This window comes from Zootoca vivipara, chromosome 1 (genome assembly GCF_965207765.1).
Source record: "Zootoca vivipara chromosome 1, rZooViv2.hap1.1, whole genome shotgun sequence".
Classification (NCBI taxonomy): domain Eukaryota; kingdom Metazoa; phylum Chordata; class Lepidosauria; order Squamata; family Lacertidae; genus Zootoca; species Zootoca vivipara.
The window spans coordinates 101945792-101959695 of record NC_142582.1 but is presented as its reverse complement, the minus strand read 5'-3'; the positions used below and the strand labels follow the sequence as shown (position 1 = coordinate 101959695).

The 13904-nt window shown below is 39.9% G+C and overlaps 1 protein-coding gene across 3 annotated transcripts in view; it reads left to right on the top strand.

Moving 5' to 3' along the window:
* The window catches only part of SNX6 (sorting nexin 6), a 28883-nt gene that overhangs the window by 4111 nt on the left and 10868 nt on the right, over positions 1 to 13904 (top strand). For 2 of the 3 annotated variants that reach the window (XM_035109543.3, XM_088671757.1), the window contains exons 3-7: positions 6074 to 6178; positions 6743 to 6853; positions 8740 to 8861; positions 10310 to 10433; positions 12069 to 12164. In XM_035109543.3, coding sequence (XP_034965434.1) covers positions 6074 to 6178; positions 6743 to 6853; positions 8740 to 8861; positions 10310 to 10433; positions 12069 to 12164 — 558 coding nt within the window. Of the gene's footprint in view, positions 1 to 6073; positions 6179 to 6742; positions 7672 to 8739; positions 8862 to 10309; positions 10434 to 12068; positions 12165 to 13904 lie in introns of all 3 variants that reach the window. The other variant, XM_088671762.1, reaches the window with a different exon arrangement.

Here is a 13904-nt window from a genome sequence, read left to right as displayed (position 1 = left end):
GGATATTAACAAGCTGGAACGTGTGCAGAGGAGGGCAACCAAGATGATCAAGGGTCTGGAAACTAAGTCTTATGAGGAGAACTTGAAGGAGCTGGGTATGTTTAGCCTGGAAAAGAGGAAACTGAGAGGAGATATGATAGCCATCTTCAAATATCTTAAGGGCTGTCACATGGAGGAGGGAGCATGCTTGTTTTCTCCTGTTCTTGAGGGTAGGATTAGAGCCAATAGCTTCCGTTGCAAGAAAGGAGATTCCGACTAAACATTCGAAAAAACTTTCTGACAGTAAGAGCTGTTCAGCAGCGGAACAGACTCCTACGAGAGGTGGTGGAGTCTCCTTCCATAGATGCTTTTAAACGGAGATTGGATGGCCATGTGTCATGGATGCTTTAGCTGAGATTCCTGTATTGCAGGGGGTTGGACTAGATGACCCTTCGGTTCCCTTCCAACCCTTAAGATTCTATTATTCTAGTCCAACCCCCTGCAATGCAAGAATCTCAACTAATGCTTCAGGCTCACATTAACCAGCTTCTGCTCCCACATGTGCCTATGCATTTTATCATTTTATGATAGCTGCATCTGAAATGACATCGTGCCATACTCTTAATTTATTTAGGATTCATGTGTAACTACATCTAGTAAGATTTTTTTTACATGTGGCTGTGAATGTTCACAGTATTTAATTTCTGATTCAATAATGTATGTGCCATTGAAAGTTTTAGAGACTTCGTTCCTAAACTGTTTTGGAATCTGAAAGAACCTCTGCCCTCCAATTGCAAAATGCTCTCTAAAACACTGTCCAGCAATTCATAGACCACAGGGTATCTTAGTCACATAATTTACCGTATGTCACAGTAAATCTATTGGTCTTTAAAGTGTCACAGAACTTATTTTAGTTTGCTACATTTGTCTATTTTCCCTTCATATTTTAGTATATGTTGGGAAGAAAAAGTGTGTGAGGTCATTTCCAAAACTGGTATTCTACTGTACGTCACCCAGAGAGACTATTCATCTCCTTACTCAGTATAGGATTGTGTGTTCAGAAACATCAGAGGTGTCCTAGCTTTCTTAACAATCTAAATAATGGGTACATTAAAAGGTTGGTAAAAATCGAACCTGTCCTCGCCCCGTCCTTCATTGTTGCACGATCTGTAGAAGAGAAGACGGAGTTTACTCAGTGAGGCTGTTTCCCCAGCGATTTGTTGGTTCCTCTTTCCCCCCCCCCCAAACCCTTAAAAAACAGGGCTCCTCTTATGAAGCTCAACAACTTTGATCTGAACACCCAGTTTATCACTGCCAGTTTTTAATTCTGTAAGTAGATCACAGTCTTTGGGAGTTGGCCACCCCTGGCTTAGCATATGGAACAAATGTTGTACGAATAGAACCAGCATGCCTTCTTTAAGGTTAGTCATGTCTCATTAACCTTTTAGAATTATTGAAAAGTGTCAATAAGCAAATAGATACAGTAAAGGTGACCCAGCCAACATGGTATACTTACTTACTTTAGTAGTTGTGGAATAAGAGGAAAGATCCTCTTTCGGTCAGTAGCATGCTTCTGGGTATCACCAGTGCGGAAGCTGTGACATTCAGCTCCTACTCACAGTCTTTCCATAGGCATCTGTTTAGCCGTTGTGAGAACAGGATGAGGAATTAGATGTATATTTGGTCTGACCTAGCAAGGCTGCTCTTGTTATTCTTTAAAAATACCTGCCAGTGTTGCTAATAGTTTTGCATAATTGAATTATTTCTGCTCTTTTCCCGTTATATTCCCTAATACAGACTTTTCTCAATTTCCACTTGACTTCTAGTCTGCTTCTACAAGTCATGTTTGTGTTTCAGCTTTTCTTTCTGTATTGCTAGACCATCCGTTGAGTCACGTTTATTTGGAAAGAGGTTTCCAACTCCATATGGTGAACTGAGTGCATTGTTCTTAAGTTGGTACTCAGAAGGACAGTAAGTTATTCTCTAACAGTTCACTGAGTTCCTTCAACTTTCAGTTTGTTCTCTATGCTGATTAGAAAGTGTTTCGCTTCAGGAGAATTAAGACTTCAAAGAAGGACCATGGGGTATGCTTACAGAATTTTATTTTCTTTTTGTATCTCTGTGTGTTTGCATACAGTGATATATGTTTTCCGGGTAGCTGCAAGTTGGGGAAAATCCTATGTGAATTTAAGTAATTTGTACCAGAAAAGAATTTTGCATCAGAAAAATTTCTTAACGCTCTAGGCAGGGTGGGCTAACGTGCAGCCCAAGGGCTGCATGCAGCCCCCTACACCTTTTTGGGTGTCCTTAAGCAACATTTGATGCCACCACCACCCCATCCTCATGTTGTCTTCCCAAAGCCAAGTAAGCAAGGTGCTGCGCTTTGGGAAGGAGGCATGAGGGTTCTGATATACAGTAGTCCTAGATTCCTCCCATCTCCTTCCCAAAGTCTAGTTAGCACTTTCACAACTCCCCGTCCCCCCCCAAACCCTGTGCAACAAGTGTATGACCCACAAGTTCCGTGTCAAAGTACTCTTGCGGCCCACTTGGTATGAAAAGTTGGACTGCCTTACTTTATGGAGAGTGATGCAATTTAGCATGTTTAGTTACCTTCCTTTACCAAAATGCACACAAGCACTTTGAAACTGCCAAGCTTGTCTAATGTTGTATTTAAAGTTGACATCCATTGTTACTAATGAACTTGGGAAACTTCTTTTGGGAAAACATTCTGCTCAGCATCACTACATGAATATATATGCCACTTGAGGGTAATGCTTCATGCATTTGGACAAAGTGAAACTGCAATATCTTACACAATGACAACGTTCCACACAACATTATTATAATAATCAGGATATCCCACTACGTGATAGATTGTCCTGCCCTTTGTTTATAGGGTGGAATTGTGGTCAGGGGGCATCTAGAAATCCCAGGGGTGTCTGGGATGTTGGTGCAGGGGGTGCATTATCTTCCAAATGCACGCTAACAAGTTCTGGATTAATACCTTGCATTTGAAACAACTATAAAATGCCCACTTGCTCAGAGTACTAATATTAATATCTGGGTTTTTTATACTATTGTATGTGAGAAATTTGTTAGCAGGGGGCTGGTCCACTGTCCCTCAGACCTTGTGGGGGGCCAGACTATATTTGGGGAGGGGAAATGAATGAATTCCTATGCCCCACAAATAACCCAGAGAGGCATTTTAAATAAAAGGACACATTCTACTCATGTAAAAACACCAGGCAGGCCCCACAAATAAACCCAGAGAGGCATTTTAAATAAAAGGACACATTCTACTCATGTAAAAACATGCTGATTCCCGGACCGTCTGCGGGCCAGAATTAGAAGGCGATTGGGCTGGATCTGGCCCCTGGACCTGAGGTTACCTACCCATGCTCTAGCTCATCTGGGCACAGATGCCTGCTACTCTGCCTTTAAGTACATATTGATATGCAGAAATAGACTAGATAGTGCTCGCCTCCATGCCTGTGAAAGCTTCTATCATCTACTAACATTTGCAGATAAATCGCTATTAAAGGTTGAGGAGCAGAAGCTGGTAAAAATATTGGCAACTGCATTTAGATTAGTGTCCTCCTAAATAGTGTCAAGTTGCAATTGTATCGCTGCATTTATGAGAACAGAAGAGCTACGTTAGATTTGCATAGTGTTGTCCACTCTTGGCAGCATCATGGCCACCTAAACAGGATTTAGTGGTAAAAAATAACTGGGGTATATAAGTTCAGTTGCGGAAGGCAATGGAAGACAGGAGTGCCTGGCATGCTCTGGTCCATGGGGTCACGAAGAGTTGGACACAACTAAACAACAACATATACGTTCAGTACTGTAGCATGCAACATGGGCTGAACTAGTGGCATAGTGCTCAACATAGGATACCAAAGAAACTTCCTTTGTTGCTGTAAGTGGGAAAAATAGGTGCTTTAAAGGTTTTCTTTTTTTAATCATTCCAGACCAAAATTATTTTAGCAGTTGGTCTTGAGAATGTATTGAGTGATGCAGGCAAGAGTGCTGGAGTATAAATGTGGCTCAAGATTCAATGCTTGAACAAACATTGCTGTTGCACTTAGGGTCTCTTGAGGCTAGAGTACTGCTCATTAGGGTGGAGCTTCCTGTTGCTAACAGCCTGGTTCGAAACTCTGAAGTAAGTCCTACTGAGTACAGTGGAACTGGGAAATACTGTTTAGGATTACATACAGCCTTTGGAAGTCTTTTTCTGTGTCTTGTGTGTTTCCACACATACATACCTGCAGCTCCACCCCAGAACCTTTGTTTTAAAAGTCCAGTTACAGTGCTCTGTAGAAACAGGTTAATGTAGGATACTTATCCTTGCAGATGACAAAAGTGCTGTCATTACATTGTGCTTTAACTGAACTGCTGCAATATTAAAACTTTTATTATATGATCTGATGCTGTGTGAGAAGCAGAAAAAAATAGGACTGGAATCTTTCTGACCAAAGGCAAAGCCCACACATTATAAAATGTCAAGTTTGATTTATGCATGGAAACTATTTTGGAAGAAAAGAAAATGTGGGCTCTTACTGAAAGGTCTGGACCAGGGATGCAGTTCTCTGTGCACTTAGTGCAAAGCTTTATGTGGTAACTTTTTAAAAGGAGGTTCTTATGGTTATGTAAATTTGATTGTGCATTTCTTTCAAAAAGAAGCAAAGCTATAATTATTATTATTATTATTATTATTATTATTATTATTATTATTATTATTTATTTATACCCCGCCCATCTGGCCAGGCTTCCCCAGCCACTTTGGGTGGCTTCCAACAGAAAAATAAAACACAATAATCTATTAAACATTAAAAGCCTCCCTAATGTTTAGTTCATGTGTCTTATTTTTTTCTGGGAATGTGATTAGGGAACTGCTGGCAATGTATAGATGAGTAGTATTATTCTTCGTTAGGATGTTTGGTACAAGTGCTAAAAGAGGCAGCTGCATGAAGATAGGTGAGGCCTTTAAGTTTCTCTAGAGCAGACCTGCTCACCAGAAGACCCATGAGTTTATTATCATCACCTTCCTGACTACTTAAAATTGGAGAAACAAGTACACATGGTTTATGACCCTTTCCTATTATTAATTAAATGTATTACCTGCCCTTCACAAGCAGGTTACAACAGTTTAAAATTAATTATTTAAAACAGTAAAAACAAATTACAGTCATGGGGATAGGATGGATCCTGAAAACACCCACATCTCAGGTGTCAAAAGTCATGGTAAAGAGGTGTGCCTTCAGCTTCATTTATGGGACCGTCTAAGCCCCCTTTCCAGTATAAATCCACTGCACCATGAAAACTAATGTGGTTGGCCAAGAATGGGTTTTTTGGAAAGCATTTTTCCTACAGTTCTAAGGTTAATGCAGCAATATGGCCCTCTTAGGTTAATAAATATAAAAATGGCTGTTGGGAGTAATTTGTCCACTCTAGAGAGTTGGAAAACCATGGAGCGTTGTGCATTAATGTTTATCTCTTTTCAATTAGTTGCTATATGTATTGTTTATATACTTCATTGATGTGGAACATCAGCCCTCCAGCTTCTATCTGGCCTTCAGAACATTTCCCTGGACTGCACCCCTCACTACTTTGCTCCCTCCTTGAGGGTTTTTGCTTGGTTGGGATATGTCTGTGAACTCCAGTCAGGGTTTTACATGCCTAGATGGAGGATGTGAGAGTGCGTATAGAAACTAGCCTATGGTAAAACTCTTAAAATTCACATTTGATGCTCTGCCCACATTTGGTGCTCTGCCCTTTTTAAAAAACAAACAAACCCGAGACGCTTGGAATTCAGCATAGGTAAATTGTTGGAGTGCCTACCATATTGTTTGAAAGGGACTTTAGATAACATTCTGAATAGGATTGCATTTTATGTTGGCTTACTAAAGCTAAAAAGAAAATCAATGGAGAGTGCTTAGTTATATATTACACTAATTTCACCTACTCTATGACTTACAATGTTTCCTTTTGTTGTAATATTTCTAAAACTAAAGGGCATACAAAACTATAATCTGAACTTCCGTTAATCTTGTTTTATGGCTTTAAATAAATGTGAACTCCTTTTTTTCTTTAGCTTAGAGCAGTCACTGTAGATCTGCAAACTGATGCTGCCTTGCAAGTGGATATTTCTGATGCCCTTAGTGAAAGGGACAAAGTGAAGTTTACCGTCCATACAAAGGTAAAACCAGCTTGAGGTCTAGGTATTTTACTTCTGTTCGATGAATTTTTTTAAAAATAAAACTATCAACAGACAAAATAATAGCTTCTCATTCAAGGCCACAATCACATTTATTAGATATCAGTTCTCTTGGTTTCAGCAGGACTAAATCACATAAAAATATTTAGGATTAGGATGAAAAACACACTTGTGGTCTGTCAAAAATTCTAGCTCTATATGTGGTGTACTGATCGTGTATAAAATACGCATACAATCATGTATGTGAAAATATTGATTTGATTGGCTGCAGTTTTTTTAAAATATAGTTTTTCAAGTAGTCCAACATGCTGTTAGAAAAGCATGTTTTCTATTGTCCTTAGTTTCATCTATTGTGTCTGAGGCACACAATTTAGCAAAAAGGTTTTTAAATATTTGTTTTGGGGCAGAAAGTACGTTATTGCTTTTCTGAGTATTGTATGCATTTCATATATTAAAGATAGTGTTTAATTTTTTGCAGTAAAACTAAGTGATAGAATATTTACCTCGTGTCATTTACTACTTTCATTTTTTGTTGTTGTTTTGCAGAGTTCTTTACCAAATTTTAAACAAAATGAATTTTCAGTTGTCCGACAACATGAAGAGTTTATTTGGCTTCATGATTCCTTTGTGGAGAATGAAGATTATGCAGGCTACATTGTAAGTGCTTATTTTCCAAAGAGTTGTAAGTGGAGGATCTGACGAAAGGAAATACTGAACTCCCATATTTCCTGTTGAAAAGTAAAGAAGCACTAGCTTTTCAAGTGAATCATGAAATTCTTTACAACTTTAAGGAACTTGCCTCTTCGTGGGAAACTAATGCCCACAGCAGCAAAATTGATAGACTCTGTCAAGTAGGGCAGAGCAGGGCACCCTCTAAAACAGCTGTGTTATGTCTTGGAGTAGTAGTTAATTGATGAACCATTGCTCCAGCACCTGTAAGAACAGGACTGCTCTAGCGGTCCTTATATCTCTCCTTAGGAGATGTTGGTGCCTTGATCTCTCATTCAAAACTTTTTGCTTGGAATAGTTGCTTCGCTAGAATAGCTGTATAATAACACTGATAGTGGGTGACATCTAAGTGCAGGAGGCCTGTATGTGTCAGTGCACTAGGGCTGGGGGGGGGTCTCCTTGGGCCTAGCAATTGACCTTTGTTCTGCTGCTGCTGCTGCACAGCAAAGTATTCAACTAATTTTCTTGAGGTTTATCTATTGTGTAACTTATGGTCTCATTAATTTTACTTTGTAGAAAAATTCTGAGGATTGTGAATTGTTTGTGTATAGATTTGACATTGTGTTTGAATGTTGTGGTTTGTCACTGGTAAGTGATTAGGACTTAAAGTGCAGTGACTTTTTAAAAGTTACTTGTCTGTGGTATAGACTTTCCTGTAATCCTGTCTGATTTTTGTTGGAATACTTCTAAATAAATTCAGAACTGCCAAGAAGAATAATTTCTATTGAAAAGCTCGCTGTACTAAGGTATGTGAATGTGTGATGCTTAGCTGTTCTAAAACTTTATACTGATCGTTTTGGGTTTTAATGCTTTGTTAAACATTAAAAGTGCTTTTGTTAAATATTAAAAGTAATATTAGGAACTGAATCTAACCTTGAGAAGCCCACTAATTAGAATAGGTGAATCAAGCACAGCAGCTTTAAGTATAGCACAAGCAAATAATTACATTTTAAAAATAACACTTCAGAGCTATATGCACAGCTAACCCTATCATGAGGTAACATCCCCCCCCCCCAACAACAACTTGGGTGGCATGGAGTGTGAAGCAATTTGACTTTACTGCCCAGGACTATTATATGGACCTTACTTGAATGGACAATATGTCCATCTCCTTTGATACATACTGGAGAGAGGTTTTTAGGATTCACTCAATTTTTTGATGTTAAATTATAGAATCACAGAATTGTAGAGTTGGAAGGCACTGTGAGGGTAATGTAGTCCAACCCGCTGCAGATCAGGAACCTTTGCCCAACATGAGACTCAAATCCACAGTCTTGAGATCAAGAGTCTCGTACTCTACCAACAGAGCTATTGGGTCGACTGTTATATATTATACAGTATGGGGATACATATCTTCCTTGTGTGTGGAATATCTTTCTTGTCTGTTCATTGGGGAATTATAAGGTTAATTTGTGAAGCCCGGAACTGGCCCTGGGTTTCAATTGGGAAGAGGGAATTTTATTACAGAAGAGAAGTTTGGCACATCTCTTGTCTGAGGGGCTCCATGACTACCTATAGCCTAGTGGGAGGGGCCTGTCAAAGGCAGAAGGAGTCTGTATTTGCAGGTAGCCAGTCTGGTGGCATTTTATCTGGTGGCAGCAGTTCTTTAAAGGGATAGGGTAGGCTGGAGCAGAAGGATATACTCTGTTTTAGCTAGGAACTCCTTCCACTTAAATGGCATGAGACCTAGGAAGGTGGCTGTCACATGGAGAGAAATATTTGTATCCAGGTTCATAAGCAGCTTATTGTATCTTGGTTCAGAAAGTTTTTGCTTTGACAATTCAGAAGTACATTCTGATGTACTTGTTTGACAGATTCCACCAGCACCACCGAGGCCTGATTTTGATGCCTCAAGAGAGAAATTACAGAAGCTTGGTGAAGGAGAAGGATCGATGACTAAGGAAGAATTCACCAAGATGAAGCAAGAACTAGAAGCGTATGTGTATATTTTAGTACTTCCTGTGCTTTCAGCTTTCAGCTTTCTAGTACTTTTTAGTCACTTCCACTGTAAGAAGCAGAGTTGAGCAATGACCCCAAGCAAGTAACTAGTGAATTATCATGATGAAAGGTGTACATGTAATGGCAAAAATGGTGAGAAGCGTGGAAGGTTGGGTGAGGAGATGCTCAATGCAAAAGAAGCTACATATTTTTTTTTTAAAAAAAGAATGTAATAACATTTTGAATCCTATACTAGCTTGGATGAATTTGATGCAGTGTTTTAAGACTTGCAACAATTCTGAGAGTATGTATTTATTTATAAACTTATTTTCAACATTTGCATAGCAAATGTTCACAAGGGCCAAAGGAAGTACAGTGGTGCCTCGCTTAACAAATGCCCTGCTTAACGAAATTTCTGTTTAACAAAACGATTTTTCGAGCGGAGGTTGCCTCGCTAGACGAATGCGTTTTACGAAAAATTCGTCTAGCGAATCGCGGTTTCCCATAGGAATGCATTGAAATTCAATTAATGCGTTCCTATGGGCAAAAAAAATCCAATGCATTCCTATGAGATTCGCTAGATGAATTTTTCGCTATAAGAAAAGACCCGTGGAATGAATTAATTTCATCTAGCGAGGCACCACTGTATATCAAAGCAGGGGAAAGCAGGGACCTCAGCAAATAATAGGTGGTAGAGACACGAAGAAAGGACAGGGGCATAAAATACATTCACAGCACAGAAACACTGTTATATTATTGCCAGAACTGAAATACAGGGAGGTTTTAGAGGTCTGAGGGATGTGAATTATGGCTATAGAGTTGTGAAGCATAGAGTGTAGACCTTGAAAGTGCAGTTCTTCTTCTTTTGTAGCTCCCATTGTAATGGCAACATCGTGATATAGCAACATGGGCCAAAAAAAAGGATGGGTGCTAAATACAACATAAGGACCCAGGTGGCGCTGTGGGTTAAACCACAGAATCTAGGGCTTGCTGATCAGAAGGTCGGCGGTTCGAATCCCTGCAACGGGGTGAGCTCCCGTTGCTCGGTCCCAGCTCCTGCCCACCTAGCAGTTCGAAAGCACATCAAAGTGCAAGTAGATAAATAGGGACCGCTCCGGCGGGAAGGTAAACGTCATTTCCGTGCGCTGCTCTGGTTCGCCAGAAGCAGCTTTGTCATGCTGGCCACATGACCCGGAAGCTGTCTGCGGACAAACACTGGCTTCCTCGGCCTATAGAGCGAGATGAGCGCCACAACCCCAGAGTCGGACACGACTGGACCTGATGGTCAGGGGCCCCTTTACCTTAACCTTTTAAATACAACATACTGCATTGTCCTTGGAAGTCAACAGTCTGTTGTAAGTTACTGGCTGAAATGTTTTGTACTTAATGTAGAAATTCTTCTTCTATAATTGTACCTCTGCTGTTGGTTTGTATTTAAATATTTAGTGAGTATTTGGCAATCTTCAAGAAGACCGTAGCCATGCATGAAGTCTTCTTGTGTCGTGTAGCAGCTCATCCCATTTTGAGAAAAGACTTAAATTTCCATGTCTTCTTGGAATATAATCAAGATGTGAGTATATTTCATTCTTTGGAGCAATTTATGACAGTTTGTGTGTCATAAGATTTATAATTAAGTTTATCTTATTTTGAAATAAGATGAAGAACAAAGGTTCCCTTATTTTCAAATACAATGTGAGAAACTAATGGCCTGAGGACTGGCAGGATAGAATTTAAATAGAGAGTTTAAGGATAGAATTAAGCATGTATATAACGAATCCAGCTGAGGAAACATCAGCATAGTTTCTGTAACAAGCCTTGCCTTTCTAAACCTTTAGAATTTCTGAGTATGCCATCTTGATGAGGTGATCTAACTCGGATTTCCTAAAAGCTTTTGACAGAGTCATTTATCAACAGCTAAACTTTCTCATGGGGACGGGTCTTCTTATGAACTGGAAATTGGTTAAAGAGCAGGAGGCACAGAGTAGGAATAGATGAACAATTATCCCAATGGAAGAAATTAAGGAGTAGGATTCCCCCAAAGATATGAATTGTGGGGTGCTATTTAACTTGCTTATGGTTGATCTCAATTCAAAAGCAAGTCCTGAGGCAGATGTGTTTTCAAGCAACAGCAAGTTGCTCAGGATAGCTTAAGAGGACCATCGAAATCTCCAAAAGAATCTTCTGCAACTGGGTGAATGAGAAGCAAAATGTTTTTATTTATTTATTTCATTTAGATAGCACCCTTCATCCAAAGATCACAGGGTGCTTCACAACATAAAAATACAAAAGAACACAAAATACATAATAAAAACAAGAACAAAAACAAACCAATAAGCCCCCTTCCACAAACACATTTAAAATGACATAGAATATAACTGGGATTCATTATAATTGTAAAATGATGCAGACCAGGACAAAAATCTTAATTTCACGTATGCAGTGATGGGGTCTGAACTGGCTGTGACATTACAGGGCAGATCTTGCTCATGATGGATAGCTCAGTGAAAAACTGACTTGGTGTGATAGCAATGAAAAAGGTACAAGTTGGGGGTCAGACACCTCAGTCTGAAACCCTAGAGAGCCACTGCCAGTCAATATAGACCAGTGGTTCCCAGCCTTTTTGGGGAACCACTGGTCTATATTCTCCATGTTGGGAACCATGGATATAGACCTGGGGTAGTCAACCTTTTTATTCCTACCGCCCACTAATGCATCTTTCTTGATGGTAAAATTTCCTTACCACCCACCAGTGCTTGATGGCAGGAGGATTCAGCTTGTGCCATAAAACCCCCCTACCGCCCACCTAGAATCCTGAAACGCCCACTAGTGGGCGGTAGGGACCAGGTGGACAAACCCTGATCTAGGACAATCCTGAGCTAGATCAACCAGTGGACTGATATTCCTAACTGATTGGCAGTAGATTGAGGACAGAAAGGTTATAAGAAGCATAATTAAATTAGCTGCCAACAACAAGTAACAGGATTTAATCCAAGTTTATCCCACTGATCTGTATGTAGAATTACTTTTACTATTGTATTTTGACTTTCTGAAAACAAAAGTTGCTTAGACTAAGTATTTTATTTTTTAAAAAAATACTTTTGTAGCACACAACCATAAAATGGATTCGGGATAACACAAAATTAGATGCAAGAATGCTAAAGAAAGGAAACATAGTAACCAGATGTTGTGTTTTTCTGTATTTCAGTTGAGTGTCCGTGGCAAAAATAAGAAAGAGAAACTTGAAGACTTCTTCAAAAACATGGTTAAGTCTGCAGATGGTGTGATCGTTTCTGGAGTAAAGGTGATTCCTATTTAGCCATTTAATATATTTGTACCTCCATTGTGAATATTCTACAGATTTGCCAATGACAATGCGGCAAGATACCAACATAAGAAAAGCCCTGCTGGATCAAGCCAAAGGCCTGTCTAGTCCCACATCATGCTTTCATAGTAGCCAGGCAGATGCGGGACATGAGGGCAGCAGCGCTGCCCCTCTCATGCTCTTCAGTAATTGGTATTCAGAGGCATACCGTCTCAGATACTAGTAGTACACAGTCATCGTGACTAGTAGCCAATAAGTGAGCTCAAGAAGTTTCCATAGATTATTTGTATTCCATGTAACAGTAATATTACAGAACATCTCCGTTTTTAAAAAGTGGCAGGTTTTAGTCATATTGTGAGCATGTTGCAAGAAACAGTTATGAAGGCTGTGTTGTGGGAGTTAGAGGGGACATTGCTCAGGAGTGGTTTCCTTGGGCAGTGTTGGATCTTTGTGGCTCTCCTGATGGAATATGCAGTTGCAATTATTTCAGGAGTAGAAATTGCAAGCTGGTTCTTAACTGGTTTTGCCTTCTAGAGAGCTTCTTTCTCCATGCATGCAATCAATCTATCTGTTAAATGCTTGCCATCATGTGAAAGGCTGGACTAGATGAATCCCAAGCCGGAATTAAGATTGCCGGAAGAAATATCAACAACCTCAGATATGCAGATGACACAACCTTGATGGCAGAAAGTGAGGAGGAATTAAAGAACCTTTTAATGAGGGTGAAAGAGGAGAGCGCAAAATATGGTCTGAAGCTTAACATCAAAAAAACCAAGATCATGGCCACTGGTCCCATCACCTCCTGGCAAATAGAAGGGGAAGAAATGGAGGCAGTGAGAGATTTTACTTTCTTTGGCTCCTTGATCACTGCAGATAGTGACAGTCACGAAATTAAAAGACACCTGCTTCTTGGGAGAAAAGCAATGACAAACCTAGACAGCATCTTAAAAAGCAGAGACATCACCTTGCCGACAAAGGTCCGTATAGTTAAAGCTATGGTTTTCCCAGTACTGAAGTATGGAAGTGAGAGCTGGACCATAAAGAAGGCTGATCGCCGAAGAATTGATGCTTTTGAATTATGGTGCTGGAGGAGACTCTTGAGAGTCCCATGGACTGCAAGAAGATCAAACCTATCCATTCTGAAGGAAATCAGCCCTGAGTGCTTACTGGAAGGACAGATCGTGAAGCTGAGGCTCCAATACTTTGGCCACCTCATGAGAAGAGAAGACTCCCTGGAAAAGACCCTGATGTTGGGAAAGATTGAGGGCACTAGGAGAAGGGGACGACAGAGGACGAGATGGTTGGACAGTGTTCTCAAAGCTACGAACATGAGTTTGACCAAACTGCGGGAGGCAGTGAAAGACAGGAGTGCCTGGCGTGCTATGGTCCATGGGGTCACGAGTCAGAAACGACTAAACGACTAAACAACAACAACAACAACAACAAAATGCTTGCCAAGGAAATAACCTCAGTTAATACTTTCCTTGTCTTATACATGCAACTAAAATAATATATGATTACAAAACTCACACATAATACGGTTGTTACAGCACTGAGTTTCCCATACTGGAATTGAAGCTTCAGGGATTTGCATGCCAAAATGTGGTATCCAAATGGAATGTTGACCCTCACCTGAAAAGTTCGTGGACTATCATAGTCCCAGTGAATAAAAATATTACCTTTTGGTGTTTCTATCCCTCAACCTTTCAGTATTGATGA